A 20,057-nucleotide genomic window follows, 5' to 3' on the forward strand; every position below is an offset into this window, starting at 1 on the left:
AAGTTTTCCCTTGCAAGCACTCCCCCTAATTTAGAGAGACAGAGACAGAGATTATGTGGCTTGTGCGCATGATAGGGGATATAAGGCAGGCTGTCCACTAGCTTGTTAGCATCTCAGATGGAGGCAGGTTCACTGTAAAAAGTAGACTCCAGGCTTCCAAGGCGTCTATTATAAAGTGTAAACAGGCACAGTACTTGACCCACATATTCTGTTCCAGAGAAACGTGAACAAAGAGGCAACTGTAAGGATGTTCATTACAGTACTGTTTATCATTGTAAGGAAAACTAGACACAACCTGAATTCCCACCAGCAGGGAAGCAGTTAATAAACTATGGTACATCCACATGATACAAAATGCTGGACCACATTTAAAAAGGATTGTGTAAGCTTGTTGGCATGCAACAAAGTAGCCCCAAGACTGTCAAATGAAAAGAAGCACATTATCCAGCCAGGCGATCCAATGCTGATACTGTTTATGTGAAACCAAAGCAAACTGCATAATTAGACATGAACATATACATTTGTAAAGGTATAAAACAAGTCCTGAAATTATATACCTTGAACAATTTCTCATGGTTCCCTCTGGGAGGGGAGTGGGACTGGTTAACAACGAAATGAACTTTAAAAAAAAAAAACGATTTGCAGTTTTTGAGGCTATTGCCATGAATAACTCTCAAGTTGAAAAGAAATGAAAGGAAGCCTAGTCAGATACGAACCTAAAGTTTCCCACAACGACCTTCTTCAGTATCAATAACCACTCTGGCCATGAGCCTCCAAGAATAGGTGTTTTCTCCACTCAATGACCAGTCCTGCCTCTGGCATGTCTGTTGCTGACTCTTCAAATGGCCTTTCCTATTTCTTGGCTTGATGCCCACGGGACTTTAGTTTTATTGGGAGCTTGGAGGTCAATGACAGCAAAGCACAGGAACAACTATTTTATTGGAAATAGAGTAGAAGGATTCTGGGTCTCTTGCTCACTGGCCTTGGGTCAAGAATGGATTCTGCTGTTTGCCCTGAAGCACCAAGACTGTGCATTGTGCCAAGCAGAAACCATACTAAGAGGGGGTCTGTTCTTTGGCAAGTGCCCAAATCATGTGTCCATTCCAGGCTTAAGTTTGGGGCCAAAAGGAACTCCTTCCTCCACACAGTGCAAACGTAGCCTGGCTGTGGCCTGTGGCCCGATGCCTTCTGAGGGTCCAGGTGTCTGATGATATCTAACCTGAAGACATACTCCAGTGCACTTGATCTGTGTCAGGCTTCATTAAATCCTACACTATTCCTAGCCTTTAGTTTATTTATATAAGGCGATCTTTCCCCTGCTGATCATAAGGCCATCAGCTGGTGCTTCTCCTCTCCCCTCCTTTTCCTCTGGTTGGCTTTGTTTTGTGTTTTCTTTGGGCCCTCACTGAAATGGATGAAAGGCAAATTACAGCTGCAAGAGCCCCAGTGATGCACACAAAGAGAAAACAAGCCGCACCTACAGATCTGCAGTTTGGCTCAGATGTGGAGATCACAAAGCGGACAAATTAAAACTTAAAAAATGAAGCTCTTTTCATCAGAGATGATAGAAAGGCCAACAACATTTGTGCCAAACAACTGCACAGTCTGTGAAGAGAGGTGATGAAAACAACCCAGGGCCATAGTCGACTGGCCGGGGTGTGGGTATCTGGGCCAGGAGGGCAGGGTCTTGCTTCAACCACAAGAATGCACATTTAAACCATCATAAAGGGCCAGGTAGGCGCCAAGACAGATCCAACTAGGCCTTGACATCTGGTGTTTATGATCCATGGAAATACAATTTCTATAACATTTATGCTTGGGTTAGGTCTGAAATACCATACTGATAACAGTGCTGTGTTGACGCCTAAGATCAGAATTGTAACAGTCTCTGCTCTTTTGGGGAAGAGAGAGAATGTGTATAGACCAAGCCTTGGGATCAGAACCAAGGCAGGAAAAGCAATGGTGAAATTCTCAAAGGTGGCTGCAAAAACAGTAATGCTAATAAAGCATACACGATGGCTAATTTAATTCACTGGCAAATCTGGTCCCAGGCCAGCTTATGAAAATGTTGACTAAGCCTGACTCTTTGTTGGAAATAAATGCTTCTGAGATGTTTTAATTTTCATCCTTTGCTACCGGGAACAAATGGCTTTAAGGATAGCCAACTGCTATGTGGACAAAATGGGTCATGATGCTCATCGTTAGAGGAAAAAACAAGGCTCTGCTCATGGACATTCAACTCTATTCTCCTGCAGAGGACAGACAGTGACATCTCTAGTGAGCCAGCTGTAGCGACTGCGGATCTGAAAACCCAGAAGCCTGTTTTCTTTAGCACCACTTGGGCAGGTTGATAGCTGTAAAAAGCACTTCTTCCTGGCTCTAGGTTTAGAAAGGAAGAAAAGCAGGATCCTGGCAGAAATAGGCTCTTTTGGACCTGCTCCTTTCCTTGGGGGCCATTAGGAATATTCTCAGACTCTAAGGGTTTGGGGTTGATACTTTTAATACACCCCACAAATATAGGGGGGTGGAAAATTCTTCCATCATCACTTTTGACCACTATCTAGAAACACTGAATTGCTGTGAGGCTGTCTTTCCTAGATCTTCTCTTTTTCTTTCCCCTAATAACTCTCTGATAAAATATTTTATATAACTATGTCACTAAATATGGCCTTCCACAATGGCTCAGTGGGTAAAGAATCCGCCGGCAGAGTAGAAGACACAGGTTCAATCCCTGGGTCAGGAAGATCCCCTGGAGATGGGAATGGCAACCCACTCCAGCATTCTTGCCTGAAAAATCCCATAGACAGAGAAGCCCGGTGGGCTACAGTCCATGGGATGGGGTTGCAAAGAGTTGGACACGACTGAGCACATAAACTCATAGTCATAATTCATGTTACTAAATATTCAATAAAGAGAACCAAATACTCATCAAATACTTCTGAAAAGATCTGGCTTTTCAAGTAAGTTTCCCCAAGTTCCTCTCCTCAAAGTTTTTATAGAATATTCCTTTTATAAAATTTTCCACCATGATATTTCCAGGTTCCCAGTAATCATATAATTATCTTCATTACTTGCTCCAAAGTCTGGAATATCTTTGAGCCTTGAACATACTGTAAGTTCCCGTTTGGTCTGGGAAAGTGCTCATAAATTGGAGATTGACGTCCCCGTGGAAGTAATAATTTGGTAGGCAAGGGGTAAGATGTTGCCACTTCTTCTCCAAAGGAAACTATCTGTCTCTGCAGAGCTGAGAACATGATTCAGCTTTGCTAGTCCCAGCCCCTGGGGCCTTGTGAAAGTAGAGTCCCATCTCCAGGGATTTGCCATCAAGAGAAATTTTGTGGAATCACATGGAGTAATTTAGCACTTAGCAACTTTTGCAAAATCCCACACCAATCATAAAAGCTGGCTCAGCTGCACAAATTGGATAAAACTCCTAACAAGCAGTAGTAATAAAAATAAAAGGAGAAGTTGACATTCAGCCTCAAGGAGAAAACCCACCTACTTTCCACAAAAATGCCCTCTAGCTCAGAAGGTGATGTATAAACTTTGCAAACATCAGTTTGTTCAAAGCCTACATCTGAACTTTGTTCTCATAAGCCAAGGTGGAAAAAAAAAAAAAAAAAACAAATGTTTGTATAAAAATATCATCATTTTATTACATTCCACACAATACATTTTCAAATAGTTTTCAACGTCCACAAGGTATTTTGACACACAGGCAACTGAGCAATGCAAGAGATGTCACAGTTATAGGGCAAGGGGATAAGAATAGGAAGTAAAAATCTTTAAGTTTTCTTGTTTTGCTGTTGTTCTTTGGTAATTTTCGATTATTTAGGTGTTTACTTGTCTGCTAGCTTCATTTTTAAAGACGTAGTCTTCTTAAAGATGGGGTATCAACCTCAGAAGTATTACTGGATTTCCTATCCTATTCTGGCTTTAATCCCAATAATGTGGGACAAAGGAAAAGATAATTTACTTTCAGCATTCTGTTTTGTCAATGGCAATGCTATGATCCTGTTTTTCTTTCTTCTGCCTTCACAGGCAATTAAGGGATAGCAATTGCTAGCATAATACCAAGAAAGGGATTTTTTTCACTCCAGAGATAAGGGTTTCCCTCCTGGAACTGTTAACATGAAAGCTCTACTAAGGCAAAAACTTTACCAGCCTGAGCTAGACCTTCCTTTCATTCATTTATTTTTTAATAGTTGCTATCACCTCTTTGTCTTCTGAGAAGCAACTCTAAACATGCATGCATGCATTCACCTGTCCAGTCTATTTTTTTTTTTTTTAGAAGAGAGGGACCCTTCCCTTCCTCCATGAAATACAGAATTTTGCTTTTTAAAGCTGCAAGGCATGACATTACAGAACAGCTGCCCTTTTAGCATAGTACCTGGATAATACTATGAAAGCTGCTGGGGCCGAGAGAGTGGAGAGAGACAGAGAGAGAGAGAGAGAGACAGAGAGAGAGATGTGACATTCCCAGCTGAAGTGCATTATGGGATTCACAGAGATTTGAGCAGTCTGATATTCTCAATAACAGCATGTACATAAAGATGATGCCACCATGGGGCATCAGATAAAGATACAGCAAATTCACAAAGTTGTTCTTCTTTTAGAGAAGGGAAATCCTCATGGGTGTATGGTAACTCAGACAGTTGCTACACCGGCCGGACTTCTCAGGTGTAATTTCCTGACACCATGCTTCCATGGGGTGCTTATAGGGATGTCAATCATTTCAAGGGAACGCCTGGCCCCAAACACCTCACTGGATACGGACACCCGAGATAAAAAGCCCTCATGATGGGCATGAAAGTCATTGTAAGGTATCCATGGTACCCTGCCACCCCTCCTCTCTCTCCCCCTCTTTCTTTCTCCATCTTCAGCTGGGGTAAGACACGTCTTGAAATCTCAAGGTAGCTCATGCTCTAGGCTTTCATCTTCCTTTTTTGGCAGGGCTGCTGTGGTTGAGACAGACTAGCTCTTTGAAATAGAGTAAGAGTGCGAGAGCACCATTCTTTCAGGAGGATGAAACAAACCAGATGCGAAAGTTGAGTGTGCGTTTGTTGGAGGGACCTATGTGAATATTCCAGAAGAATGCTAAGTCTCTCTCCCGAAAGCAGCCAAAAAAATCATTAGTATTTTGTTCTCAGAAGGTACCTGGAGGCTTTCAGCCCAGGCAACCATCTTTGGAGAGAATCTTACACTTCCCCAGTGGATTCCTAGCAGGAAGGTGAGAAATAAACACCCCCAAGCCTAAGCCCCAGTACACTGAGAATCTTGTTAAAATATGCATTTTCTATCAATGAAATTGGCTTCATTATTGAATCTATCCTTCATACAATATCATTAGGCAATTTATCTCTAACATCCCTCTCCCTGCGTTGCTTAGAGAGGACAAATGGGCAGCAACGGATTTATCTTCCTTATACCTTCTCCTGACGAAGCAGTAACATCTGGAAATGCCAGGCCAGCCTATGAGGGTGTATTTACCAGATGCCATGAATGCTTTAAGGGGTAGCACATTAGTACATTTAAACAAATGGTAACTTTTTATTCTCTCATAATATTCAAATAAGTCAGGGGAACAGCCTTTTATTTTAGTGGCTATAGATTCAGGCACACATTAACACCATGAAAGGAAAGCAAATGACCCCCTTTTCCCCATATTTTACAAATGATATTAACCATGATCCATATGATACCAAAGAATACACTTTTTTAATCTTCTTACTCCACCCCATCCCCTAGTGGGCAGAATGAACCCCCTGGGGTGAGGGTTGTTTTTTTTTAAAGACAACATTTCAGTCCTTCCTTCTCCACTTCCTCCTGCTCTCAACAGGCTACTGCTTTTTCATACATCAGTCTCAGAATGGTTATTCTCTATGACTTATTCCAAGATTGGACTTAACTGATAAAAGCTAAACATTCATTATGAGCTTCTCTTTTATAAGGCAACATGAGACAAATTTGCTTCAGGGCTGGAAGTAAGGGATGGTTCCACAGGCACCCAATGGCTGTTACTGTGTAACTTCAGAGACACCCCAGACGGGACTAGCTAGGAGTCATGTCTGGTCTGAGTGCAGTGGGAGAACCTTCTCTTGGGTCAGGTGGGTGGGGCCTGGGGACAGGGACGGGAGGGGCCACATTTCTTCTCATGTGACGTCTAGTTTTAGGTACCTGGAGATGACAATGGTAAGCCAACAGAAATCCAGCCAGAGCTAGATAAGGCAACAAAAAGCTTCAATCTCTTCTCCAAGTAAACAGAACTAGTACAGTATATTATTTTCTGGAACATGTACCCCCGGAGAAGTAACACAAGAGTTAAAGGGGGCCCTCTCTGAACACACTCACACACTCCCCCCCACCCCAATGAACCAGTCTCTCTCTCACACCCACGCACACACAGAGCTATTCACAGGCGCAAATGTATACTATGTACAAACACACAGATCCGGGTTTCCCCTCAAGTCTCCTGGCAGACTGCCCACCAGAGAGGAGGGATGGGCTAAGGCAAGGGGAAGAAACAAGGAACCAGTCTCTGGAAGGAAACCAGCTGAGCCATGAGTTGTGAGGTGCTTAGGGGCGTGTCTCTTCTCGTATTCCAAGATGCAGCATTGTAGAGTTGGGGTTGGGCGGTTTGGAATCAACAAAAGGAAAACAAACAAAAGAACCCGAGGAGAATGGTCGGGATGGATACGAGCGCACAGGGTTTGGGCCCAGAGACAGAGATGTCTGAGCGTTCACACAGAGACTAGGCGAGGAGGAAAAAGTGCAAAATCGAGGCAACGTGTTTGCAGTCTTTCTTGTTTGATTTGGGTGCGGTCCTTGCTTCGGCCCTCAGCAGTGCGAGCTGCGGTCTTGCTCTAGCTTAATGGTTAGGGTGGGTTCCACCGCCAGAGGGGCCCCGTTGGTGTAGTGGGAGGTTTTGTAGGTGATGGAGTGATCAGTCTTCTTGGCCGCATAGCGGAACCGGTGGTAGTGGAGCACCAGGGCCAGCGCGACGGAGACCAGCACCAGCACGGCGCCCCCGGCGGCCATAACGTAATACCAGTAGGCTGGGATGGGCTGCACGGGCACCGTGTCCACTGTGGGCTCGGTCCCCGGTAGGAGGGTGCCCCCTGGTGGAGAGACACAGAAGAGTGTTGCTAGGCTGAGAGCATGCAGACTAATCCAAAAACTAATTAAAAAAAAAGAAAAGAAACACACACATGCTTTGGAGTGGATAGGGAAGGGGACAGGGGAACAAGATGGTACTGAGTATTTAGGGTGGGCCAAGCACTTTTCAGTGATTGATATTACGTCCTACTTACAACCCTATCAGGTAGGTACTCTCGGACCCATTTTACAGATGGGGAAATAGAGGCTCAGAGAGGTTAAATGAATGGTTATACAACAAGTAACTGGTGAGTATTGTATTCAACCAAGAGCTGTATGATTCCAAAACTCTTTTCTTCTTTCTGTTAAACTACGATACTCTATAATATGCAGAAGCATTATGATTCTCTCTCTCTCTCTCTCTCACACACACACACACACACATACACACATACACACAGGAATACATTCAAGTGATGTTAAAATGACTTCTGGGATTCCATAGGACTGATTCTCTGAATGGGTGGAAATAACAATATTTGGTCTGGCTGGCCAGCATTCTCAAACAATGTATTAATTAGGCTGGCTAGACTTGAAGGGGAATTCCACTTTGGTTTGCCAAGGCTTCCATGCCCACTGAAATCAGCCTGGTCTTGTCTAAACAGGTCAATTACCACTGTCAAGCAATGACTAACACATCTTCATTTTTTAATTGAATGGAGGATTTAAAAAGCTGATTGGAAGGATGTTGCAACCAAAAAATGTGGGTGCAAAACGATAGTAGGTATGTGAGAGCGACGGTGAATAAGTGAGAGCAACGGGAGGGAGAACATTCTAATCACAGAAAAGATAGAGGATGGAAGAGAAGCTAGCAGAGGATTTACAAGGCAACCACATTCACTGGCCAGCCTCTGGTTGCCATGGAGATGATGTCGTAGATTTAAGCCCAGGGTAACTCTGGGGAAAGGCTGGCTGGAGTCCCATTTAATGCAAAACAGTGCTACAACTTGATTCTCCCAACGATTTACATCAGATGAGAATCTGGCCCAAATGGGACTAGGAGCTTTTGAGCTTGCCAAAACCAGACATGATCTTTACTTCTGAAAAATGATGTATGCTTAACCTATGAAAAATTCCTCCCTAGCTGCTTACATCAAGTAGAGGTGGCCAGAAAGATGTGTCCTCTCTATCCGTGGAATATCCCAGGTGGGAGCCACAGTGGTGGGGGAGGAGATGCTGCTGCCTTCTCCTTGGTCCTAACCCTGTGGGTGCATCTCTGCTCGACGCAGACAAGGCTCATTGATATTTTCATGCCTCCCTCACAAGACGTGGAGGTCCTCAAGCAGAAGCACTGGCTCTCATCCTGGTTTCTACCTCAGGGTATGTATGCACCAAGAAGGCTCTCCATAAATGCTTGTGATTAAAAGACTGAACGGAGGTGAAGACTCCTATTTCTGAGTCAGTGTTTGCCAACTCCTGCAGCCTGAACCCTGGAGCACCTCTCTTTGATTTGGGGGATAGCTGAGGGGTGAATCAGACCTGAGGCCTTCTCAGAAGTGTTAGAAAAGTGAGAGCATTTTTCTTGGAAAATCTCTCAGAGCCTGTTCACTTTTCCAGCTCTTAATCACTGACTCCTCTAGTTTCAGGGAATCCCCTTGTGCTAGGGTACAGGGTTCGTCGGTGCCTCTGAGCCCATCAGAAGTGCCACAGGGTTGGGAGGAGCTATGACAAGGATGTGTCACCAGCACACACCCTGGTAGCTGCGGCCGCCACCCCTGGGGTGGAAAGGATTCCAGAACCCCAGGGTCACCACCACGCCCCTTTTTACACTGTCTTCTTCCTTACCTCCTCCTCTATTTGTGTTCACTCCCAGACCATTTCCACCTTTTAATAATTTCATTACTGTAGCTGAGAAAGCTCCCTCCCTCCAGTCCTCCTCCCCTCCCTCCCTCTTTTTGTGACCATATTGAAAATTATGCATGGAAACAGAAAGAGAAAGCAAAGCACTGAAAACGGCTCCTTGAAGTGGCCAGCTCGTGAGTCATAGGACATGGTGTCAACTCGTTATGCAGGTCACCAAGAGGATCTGCTGCCTGGCAACCATCCTGCCGATGGCTTTTCATGTGGGCTCAGAAGAACGCACGAGAAACAACAAAGTGTGCAGAGATGGACTCCAGATTCCTCCGGGCCACCTGCCTCTCCCCAAAGGGTGTCCTTGGGTCTGCCTCTGATTTCCATTTGGCTCCACAGTGAGACCCACCCTCTAATGAGGCCGCAGCTCAGCCATGAGGGGAAAGGAAGGCAGTAAGTCCACAGGGATTAACTCCCCCTCTGAAGCGCCTGACCAGACCACAGAGCAGGAGCACTCATTTGTGTCAAGCATAAAACAGTCACAACTGCTCTCGCCCCACTGTCACCACATCATCTCAGTTCAAAAAGCTGCTTTCCCTCAGCCACAATGCTGGTTCTCAACACTAAATACACTGCCTCATCTCCCACCCCCAGGGCTCAACACGCTGGGGCTGAGGCCTTCTTCACTTGACTCCTAAAATGTTGCTTATGATAGCCACAAAGCTGGGGCATGGTGGGGAGGATCTAGGGGACAGTAGAGAACCCGCCTGCCAAAGCCCTGGGTCAGAAAGATCCCCTGGAGGAGGGCATGGCAATCCACTCCAGTATTCTTGCCTGGAGAATCCCATGGACAGAGGAGCTTGGTGAACTACCAGTCCATGGAAGTTGCATAGAGTCAGACATGACTGTAGCAACTGAGCACTGGAGAAGAAGTCACGTTATGTGGGTTACAGATTCAGAATCAGAGCTAGAAACCTGGCCTCAAGTTCTGCTCTGCTCTGGAAGACAATCCACTTTCTCATAAAACCTTCCTCCCATTTCCTGCTAATACTCCCCTCCCCAGAAATGATCACTATGTAGAAAATTTTAGTGACAGAAGCCATTTGGTGGACGACATCATATTGGCTCCTTAAACATTTTCCTTGGACATTTGTTTGGAGAAATGAGAAAATATACTATGTGAATTTGTGTTTTTAATGTTAAGACAGTCAGAAAAGAGAGGATACAGCTAACAGTCCTCCTCTCATCCCCCTCAGGCAATTTTTGATGACCTGCAGTTGGGGGCCAGAGTTTCTTAGGACCTTCTCCAGCTAAAGAGACTCAACTCCCACAGGCTGCTGCTTTAGAATCTGGCTCTGCGGCAGTCTTCAAGGGCTGTATGCTAATGAGGCTGTGGTCTGCCAGCCAGAGAAAAGGAAGGTCAGTAGGGCTTAAGTCCTTTTCCAGAGCACCTTCCTAGATAAGGGCAGCAATCCCAGGAATGTTGACAGATGGATGAATAGATGGGGTACGGGGGTGGAAGGTGGCTAGACGAATGAGTGGACAGCTGAATGGAGGAATGCATATTGGACCAACATTCAGACTTCCTTGAAAAAACCTTGATGACCTAATGGTACTTCACAGAATAGTTATTCTTGGAAAGTGTTAGATTCTGTTACCTCATACCATGCCTCTACATTAAAATGCAAAAAGGTGCCCACTTTGGGCAGATGCTGGTGAGTGGCTGCATTTTAGCCCCACTTGCCCCCTCAGCCATATGAGATGCCCGGGCCATTGCTTCACAACTCAGGAGCTGGAGACATGCCCCCCAGGATGGGAGAAAAAACTCAGGTGACTTCAACTTTGTCCAACACTGATGATGTGCTCACCTGAAGAGTCCCTTTGATTGTTCAAACTTCCCCCATGTACTCACAGACTTTGATTTCCCCCCAACTGAAAGATGCTTTCAATGCCTGTTCTATTTTTCATGAATTTCCACCTTCTAATTCTGTATACAGTTTTCTCATCATGTAAGATAATGAGAAACAGAAATTTAAATAGTCAATAATTCCAAGTGTATTTGCAAGGTTGAGTAGGCTTCCACCTGTAAAAGTTCTGAGCCCCCTGGAGAAAGGGGTGGTGCGAAGGTAAGAATTTAAATTCTGAGAAACAATAGATTCTAAGAAGTCCTGCACGGCAGGATAATACACTTGATCTTAGCCAAAAGGCCGAGAAGCGATATGGCAGTATAACAAAAAAAATTACACAGTAGGTAGGTTCTTTCCATTCCTGTTGTGCAAACAGGGTTACTGAATTAATAAGCAGCTGGGAAATGTGAGCATAACTACCGCTCTAATGAGTGGAGACTTCCTGGGTGCCAGGCATTGGACTACTTATCATCTTCATTCTTCATGTCTCTCAGATGGGAAAGTGGGGAACCTGAGAGGATAAGTGACTTTCTCCTGGTTTTGCCTGGAGGAAAACTGGGGAGGAGGACGGGGGCAGCACAGAGTGGAACCCGAGAGATGGCCCAGAGCTTTCGGAGGAAGCGCACACGGCTGGGAAGTGGCGGGGTCAGGACTGGAAGTACGTGGACCAAATCTCCGCCTGTGCTGGAACCCAGGGGTCAGAAAATGAAATCTGGCTCTCAGCCTATTTTTGTACATTTTGGAACACAGCCACCCTCATCACATATGGCTTATGGCTGCCTTTGTGCTACAGGCACAGTGAGCCCCAGCCACACAGAGTGTCATAGAGCCCAACATGTTCACTATCTGTCCACTGACAGAAAAAGTGTGCAGACTCGGCTCTAACCACGTGGGGTGGAACAGGAAGCAGACCTCTCCCTTTCTGCTTCTTTCTTGTGTCTGAACCTGTCTGCGGATTGTCTCAGTCAAATTCTCACTGAATCACCAAAAAGCGAAAACATCTCCTGCAGCTAAGTTTATGAAATGTCCTCCGGACCTGGAGGAGTCACCCAGGTTTCCAAGAGAAATGTTTCGAAAGATACCTAATGTACGTAAATCATCTCTCTTGGAGCGGGGAAGGAGGGTTCATTGCAAATCAGAACTGTTTCAGGCCTGGCCTGTCTGCAGTCTCGCCTGTGTAGGTTGAAAACAAAGAGCTGGAGAAGGGGCATTTCAGTTAAAACATTTATTTAATTTGTGAGATTAAACAAACAAAAGACAAAGCTGGCTTCTCTAGAGAAGTTTATAGAAGAGGGTCGAAGAACGTGGTCACGCCCACAGATCTGTTCGGAAGAATGTAGAAGTATAAAATCTCCCTTCGAAATGACTCTTCATTTGCCTGCACTCAGTGTGTGTATGTGTGTGTGTGTGTGTGTCGGGGCGGGGGGCGGTCATTGGGAGATTTCCACTCAGTTAGTAGGAAAGCTGCTGCCTGCCCCCACCCCAAGACCTGCCTAAGACACCCCTAAACCCAGATCCGTGGCTGCCTGAAGTCTGAACACTTGTCCTCTCTTTGGTGGCACTTAGATTACTTCTTTTAAATTAAGGCTTGTCCTTTCTGTTCCTGGAGTGAGGAAAAGTCAGTGAAAAAAATTTTCTTCTCCCCTTAGAGAAACCGATGCTGGCGGCAGTTTAGGTGAATGGTAGACTTGCAGGGCGATGTGTCAGACCTCTGCGGCTCGAACCTCACAAAGGACGGCTTGGCGTCCCCTCGGGCAGCAACAGCAGCCGGGCAGTTAGTGGTTCACACGCATCTCATCCCCAGGCTCCCCCGCTCAGCAACACCTAGCTCTGATCTGGCAGCTGGGGACCTCAGGGGGAGGGGGCCAAGGAGAAGGAGTCACACCCCACAGCTGCCTATCTGGAGTCCTGGCAGGGGCTGGGAATACTTCTCTGCCTTTCATCAGAGGATTACGGCGAGAACGCCATTTAACCCTCGCTGCATCTTGCAAGTGCTTCTAGTCAAGAGAGCTGTGGGAGAAAGGGATGCCAGAGAGAGGGGAATTTGAGGCTCATCCCAGGTCTTGTGCCCTGGCATAGGGGGCATTACCCTGGGGAGCAAAGTCTCAGGGAGGCAGCCTATTGGCAGATCAACCGGGGATAAGGGTGGGGATGGAAAGATGGGGAAGAGACATGGCAGAGATGGACCAGTTGGTATGAAATAACCAGACCTGAAAACCTGATACACAGGGTCAAACCCTAGGCATCTGTCACTGCCCCAAATGGGTCCCCTCTATGCCCAGGAGACAGCCTGTGCTGTCCTCTTTCTCCTAGTTTTACCTGGATGAAAACTGCAGAAGACTGAACGAAGAGAGGCCCAAGAGATAGGGCCAGCAGCCCTCAGAGCTGGTCTGAGACATAAAACCCACGCTCACAGCTGTGAGCAGGAGCTACTGAAGCTCCGCCATCAGTGGCTGACGCGGCACTTTTGAATCCTTCACGCTCACTACCACCCATGCCTGGGACTCCCATGGGTCTCTCTGCTCCCGCTCTGTTCGAAGCCCACAGCCTCTAACAAGAACAAGAGCTCTTGCTTCCACTGCAACCTGCTAAAAAAAACTACCTGGTAAACAACCACAGAACTCAGATTATGGGCTTTATATATTTTTACTGGCTTCCTTATTATTCTTTTCACTCGTACTGAAAAAAGAAAGCATTGGTTAAGAAAAAATAATCCATCACCTTAATTACACCAGTTTTCGGTTCTCTATCCCACCCCCACGCTTTACACAGTTTTTCATTTGTTAAAGCTCAAATTCTAGAAAAAGATACATGATGACACTATGTCTATAGCCACTGCTTAAAAAAAAAAAAAGAAAAGAAAAGCACACCCAGGCTACATTGTTTAGAACAACAGCAAGAAAGTCTTTTTAAACATCACATGACAACACAGCTTATTCATTCCATCTCCTCCTCGTCCCCTCTCTACACGGCTCTCTTTTTCAGTGTGGCTCTTCACTACTGACTCATATGCTGGGACACAATCAAAGCATATATACCAAGCAGAAAACACAAGGTGATTCGAATAAAAAGAAAACGTTCCATGGCAAGAGATGAGTAAGAGGCAGAAAATGAAAGACACTTCAAAATATAAAAGATCAAGACTATCTAATAAGCCTCAGTCCAGAAGCCACTTTTGTTGCATTGCCTTAAAGGTTTACCTAGCATACATTGGTCTCTCATAAAGAATGAGATTGCTTCTGTCTCATGGTAAATTTATAATGGAAAAGAAAAACAATCTACATTCAAAAAAAACCATACTAACAATATATGCCTGTTGTTAATAGGGTTTCACCATCAGCTTTCCATATCCTGCTTGCCCAAACCTGATTTCTCTGTTTCTCTATTTGAGTAAATAGCCTGGTTTAACTCCCAAGGCATTCACTCTCCCACCAAGAGAAGGCCGCCACCGCCCTGACCCGGAGAGGTCAGTAGGTTAGGTAGAGCGAATGTCCTCTTTCCTCTCCCAAATGGAAGGTTTCGCTCAAGTCAAAACCCAGAGATGTCTACTGAAGTTAGAGGGGCTTTAGCCCCCTTCAACCCTGGCCCTGGGTTCATCTGGCTACCAAGTCAGAGTTCCATATAAAACTTGCCGACGTGATCAACACTGTCCATTCTCAATTCCCATTCTGCCTTTGACTCCTGAGCCATGTCTCTGGAGTTTGGTTTCCTCCTTCCAAAGATGCTTGTTATTTCCCAAGACCACAGCCGTGGGCCAATCCATGCCACTCTAGGGCTGCCTGTGCTTAAGCCCCAAACCAGCCCATCGGAAGCACACTGGAAATTCTTACCTTGGAGTCCCTAAGCCCTGTGTTTATTTTGGCTAAATGAGCACTGCAGTTCTGAGGCTATTTTATTTATATATATATTTTACAAGAGAACACGACTGGCCTGTGAAGCCTCATGGTAAACACAGCCTCTGCGACAGCACATGTGCCCTGGTTTGTTTATTCACTTACAGAAGCAAAGCACTTAGCCACTGAACTTGTCAGTCATGGACCTAGACATCCATGTTCACACAGCAGAGTGTCTGTCGTTGGGGCTGAGGGCCCTAACCAGCCTTTTCTGGGAGCTTTGAGTCTCAACAATCAAAGTCACGTGAAACAACATAAGCGAGTTTACTTCCCCAGCATCAACATTACCTTGGGTCCCGAAAGTTAGAACTTGAATTCAACTGTTATCCAAGCCGTTCAGTTTTGATCTCAGCTTTTCCTTCTGATACTTTTAGATTCACGTTAACAGACAATCTCACACCCAAGGAGCACCAACACATGCACAGGATACTCTTAATTCTTGAAAAATGTGCAGTGGGGAGTGGGAATGGGGCTCAGGGAGGCCAGGAAGGGTGAGGAAGAAAGAAGCGATATCCTAGATAGGTTTCCCATCCCCCCTCTCCCTCATCTACCGTCTTAGTGCTGTGGGTGATGAGTGGCAAATTGAGCGAGATGATTTGAAGTCAGAGAGCACATCTAGGTGGCAAAGCAGGAATCCATCTTTGTCCAGCCAGGAGCTGGACAGATTAATGAGAGCGAAGATAACGAGTCTAGACTTCAGATATAAAAATGACTTCCCTTATCTCTGAAATGCTGTCACCTGTGGGGTTAAGGCCAGCCAATATAAACAGGGCACAGAAACCCTCGGGATTGTTTGCATAAACTAGGTTCTGTTATTAGGTGTGGGTGAGCGTCTCTGAGTGTGCTTATACACCCGGGCCAACTCATGGGAAGCATTTACAGAGTGGTTTCCAAATCCTTAGCACTGGAACCCGGCTGGAAACGTTAGCAGTGTCAACCAAAGAGGGTGAGATGTGAAATACACTGCATTTTAGCACCCCCAAGTTTGGAGGTTAGTTTTCCCTCCTGGGATAGGCAGGCATCCCACATTCCTCTCTCTTTGCTCTGTTCTCTACTTACTTTATTAGGGATAAAATGTCGCTTTCTATTTTTCAGTCCTGTATTTCAAGTGCTCTAATTCCAGGCACCAAATGAGCCTCCTTCTTCCCTTAACCAGACGCCGTCTCCAGATTTCTGCAACCTTCTCCACTTAGGACTGCCATTCCTCATGTCTTTCCCCTAACTTTCTTCCCTTACACAGCTGTGTACCTCGCTGAGGGTTAATTGAGACTGCTGCCTTGGTGCCCTGTGACTGGAAAGAAACCATCTTTGGTCGAAAATAAATCATTGCCACCTCATTTCACTTTTAATTTACTACTGACTTTTTTTCTTTTTTTTTTGGTTCAGTCTCCCCACAGTCTCTCTTTTCTCACCACTCATGCATTTTCAGCCTCATTGCTCTCCATTGGACAATGCAAAGCTGAAAGGTTTATCTGTAACCTATTTGTCTCTATTATAGGTTTCTAAACTTTAATTAAACCAGAGACAGCGAGGCTCTCAATTGCCCTTTCCCTGTATCTACAGGTGTTGCTGGCGCCATCTAGCGGTGAGGTGTGGCATCTATTTTTCTCTTGGGAGCTTTCTCAAATCTGGAGGCTTATCGCCTCCACCAAATTCACATCACATGGGAGGAAGGAAAAGGCATGCAGAAATTTAAAAATAACTTTTTTTTTTACCTTGAAAATTCTCACCTGCAAAAGCTGAGATGGGTTCTGGAAAAAAAAACAAAAAAAATTGAGTTAGATGAGAGGAATACATAAGGTGAACACAGTGTATGATGAAGATGAGTTTCATCAAGCTTTTTCATACTACCCCATGCCTGCCACAGGCTCTGGGTCTAACACATCATCGTCATGGGGGCCAGGTGGGAAGGATTCTCAAAGTTGCTTTGGAACAAAAAGTCCTTTATAGAGTAATGGGTCCCTGAAGCATTGTAATCAGTCACTTACCACTGATTACTTTCTCAGAGCCTGGATTAGTTTTAGATGCCGGGGGCCCAGAGAGTTGCCTGAGGGGACTAGGGCGGTCTCAGGTGCTTCTGACATCATCAGGCACACACACACCCGGGACCCATGTGCCAAGAAAAGCACTTGGTGAGTTATTACAGTCACTCTGAGGAGTGAACGTAGGTCTCCTTCCTTCTCAGGATTTCCTCTTGCTTTTGGGAATGTCCATGGCTCTGATGGGAGGTGGTCCATGGAGTGAACTAGATGACCTGGCTGCTCAGTACTTCTGTCCAAGGAGACAGTGTCCTTCCGGTGCTGGTCACTTGGCATGCAATGTTTAATCTTACAACTCTGGCATGTTGGGGATTAGAGATATTAGCTTCAAAGCAAAATCTGAATTCTTATTTCACATGCCATGGCTCGTCCTGCAATTCATTCATGTAAAAGAACTGCCTGGGTAATTGTGTTATCACTCCAATATAACATATGTACTATTTCTGCTCACCAGTGAAGGTTTCCATTAAATCCATTAAACCTTTCCAGCATGTAATTCTGACTGGCAGTTGCTCTCGTCCTCTAGCATTTTCTTTGGTAAAAGCTGGAGCCTGCTGATGCGGTCTTGGCACCCAGAATCTTCATATACTAAGTGCATGTCCCTTTCTGAATGGGAGCAGGGGTATAGCATTCCACCTCATCTGATACCTCTCCCGTCCTGACTGCAGCCTAAGCTCTAACTGAACTCACATCTCACCTCCTGCATGGACTGGTGCGACCCCACCCATTGGGGGAACAGCTGTGTTTGAAAACGAGGTGCTGCCTCCCCTTGTGGATCCCAGCCCTCGGAGGAGACATGAAGAGACAGATATTCACGTACCCATGCAGTTCTCCAGTGGGACATCGGTGCTTATCCGAATGTCATCAATGGCAATTTCTCCCGCACGTCCTTTTCCTATAACTCCCTCGAACACAATCTAGAAGCAGGAAGAAAAAGTTCCAGGGTTAACTGAGCTTCTTGGTGCAAACAGTGCAAAGATTTCCAATTTTCTGTTAACTGTAGCTTAAAATCTGTGTGTGTGTGTGTGCATGCACACGCACATGTGCCTTACTGCACCTGGTACACATCTGTTGACCACATGGCTCTGGTACTTGAAATCTCAATTTAAAATGAGTTGATTGAAATCAAATGCATATTTAAGGGGATTAGAAAATACATATATATAAGCGGTGGGCATTGTTGTCCAGTAACTAGAGTTATTGACTAAAAGGACTACAATCAGAGCATGTTTAAAGGAGAGTTGAAATTTCCCTAGCCATGTTTAATTTTTTTCTTTTTCTCACAAATCTTTCAAACACTCAACCCAGGTATTTGGAAACTCAAGAGGACATGAGCAGATAGGGGTACTGTGAGGAATGTAGTGTACAGGTTTGAATTACCTTGGCGGTAACAGTGTCTTATAGCTCCATTATTACAACTAGCAGGTAAGTGATTTTTCTTCACCACTAGTTTGCCGAGCACCTACTATGTGCCAGGCACCCTGACAGTTACAAAAGCTAAGGAAGACAAGACCCTCTGCCTAGAGAATCTTACCGTCTAGTGGGTGAGACAAAAATACCAACAGGGAGTAGCTCTGCCACACATTGAGGTTTCTAAGTAGGAAGGCAGGGACTCAGGCTATTCTGCAAGTGTGAGAGGGACTGCAGGCTGCATGCAGGAGCCTCTCGGCTCAGTAGTCTCCAGTCAGCCCTCGATTTCGCCCTCTCTGGGTTCTCTCTGCAAACGAGCACATGTCCTCTGGCAAGCTGAGCGAGCAGTTGGCTGCCTCACCAGCCATCTGTTGCTGCCTCTCGTCTGGGGAGGAGCAGGTTAATGCTTTGGCTGGTTCTCAGTCACCTCTTCCACAGTGCCTACTCTACCCAAGTTTCAGCCACAGCTGCGCATCCCCATCTGTGCCTCAGTCTCTTGCTCTGTGAGGGCAGAGATAATAGAATTCAACTCCTGGAGCTGCAGGGTGAGAACTCACTCATTTAGGAATCTCTCTGGTCTGCTGACCACTAAGCACCAACAGCCACCTGAACACTTGGGAAGGGGCGGGGAGGCTGTTGCCCTCTCTTCCTCTGAGTCTCAGGGGTTCCCAGGGCCTCTTTTCTCCTGTGTGGAGGGTTTGTTTGTGTTTATTTTCTTGGCTTCTGTGTTCCTTTGTCAGCCTACCTGATAGCAATCTAAAATAAAATGGAGAGAAGAAACATTTGTTGGGGAAGATTTCAGCAGTATAAAAGGCAATAGGAGGAACAAAGAACCAAGTCTGGGTGTAGAGATAGGCACATTCTGAATAACAAATAAGAGTGTCATTTAGTTGCCATGGCAACGGGAGAAACAATGAAAACAGCGGCGCTTAACCGCGTTCCCTAATGATGAATGGGCACGGCCTTTGAAATATTGAAACGCAGATCTCAAGGATCCCCTCGGATCTCCGTACCGTCTCCCGTCGCCACCCCACCTGGTACTCCATGTCGTAGCTGGGCAGAATGATGCGCCCGTGTTTCCACTCGCCGCCCTGGTCCTCGCGGATGACCCAGAGGAGCTTGCTCTCCTGGCTGGCTTCGCGCACCACCTGCAGCGCCACCCCGCGGCCGCCCGTGGCTTGGTACTGGAACTCCATGCACACGGGGCTCCGCGGCAGGTGAACCGGTGGGCTGATGAGTCGCGCGTACTGGCCCTCTCTCCGCCCATCACTCTGCAGCCGCAAGAAGTTCCTGTCATCTGGAGGGGAAAACAAACCCAAACAGAGGTCCCTGGTAAATGCTTGGGAAGGACACCAGCTGGCAGTTGTGGCCCCTCGGGGGGCGGGGGGTAAGCCGGGGCAGAATTTGGGTTGTCCTTTATTTACGAACTTGTTCTCCAGGCTCTGTGTTCCTTTCTTAGGGCTCTGATTCAAATGCTGCATCCCCTTAAGGCCCTTTCTTGAGTCTTTATGTCAAGAAGGTCCCTCCTGCCTATTTTCTCTGCATCCCTTCCTTTGTACCTTTTACATATGGCACCTGGTGCCATCCACCTTAGGTCTTGGTTGGCTGTATTGGTGCTTGTCTTTTCCCCCTAGATTCTGAGAGGCCAAGCCCACATTTTAATCATCATCAGCTTACCCAAAGGGCCAGGGCGCTGTAATGAACTGAATAATAAGGGGTGAAGTGACTGCTAGATTACAGGATGGTTCTAGCCAGGTGGTTTATGCTCCAAGCCTTTATCATCTTGGCTGGGCACTGTCCAACTGGAAGACATTTACAACCTTCTGTCTCCAGCAGTGCTGGATGAAGCCTGGGCTCTAGTA

General features: G+C 46.0%; 1 protein-coding gene and 1 pseudogene across 4 annotated transcripts in view; both read right to left on the bottom strand.

The window, feature by feature from the left end:
- Positions 1-20,057, bottom strand: part of NRP2 (neuropilin 2) — a 120,096-nt gene that overhangs the window by 16,869 nt on the left and 83,170 nt on the right. The window contains exons 13-16 of one of the 4 annotated variants that reach the window (XM_086366576.1): positions 19,230-19,492; positions 17,606-17,702; positions 16,477-16,497; positions 3,631-7,118 (exon numbers count right to left, since the gene is read on the bottom strand). In XM_086366576.1, coding sequence (XP_086222702.1) covers positions 6,838-7,118; positions 16,477-16,497; positions 17,606-17,702; positions 19,230-19,492 — 662 coding nt within the window. In that variant the 3' untranslated portion in view covers positions 3,631-6,837. Of the gene's footprint in view, positions 1-3,630; positions 7,119-16,461; positions 16,498-17,605; positions 17,703-19,229; positions 19,493-20,057 lie in introns of those variants that run through there. The other 3 variants (XM_086366565.1, XM_086366554.1, XM_086366543.1) reach the window with 3 other exon arrangements.
- Positions 11,057-11,165, bottom strand: LOC147377979 (U2 spliceosomal RNA; annotated as a pseudogene).

This window comes from Bos grunniens, chromosome 2, assembly GCF_055505025.1.
Source record: "Bos grunniens cultivar Pamir isolate PY7600 chromosome 2, Bosgru_T2T1.0, whole genome shotgun sequence".
Taxonomy (NCBI): Eukaryota; Metazoa; Chordata; class Mammalia; order Artiodactyla; family Bovidae; genus Bos; species Bos grunniens.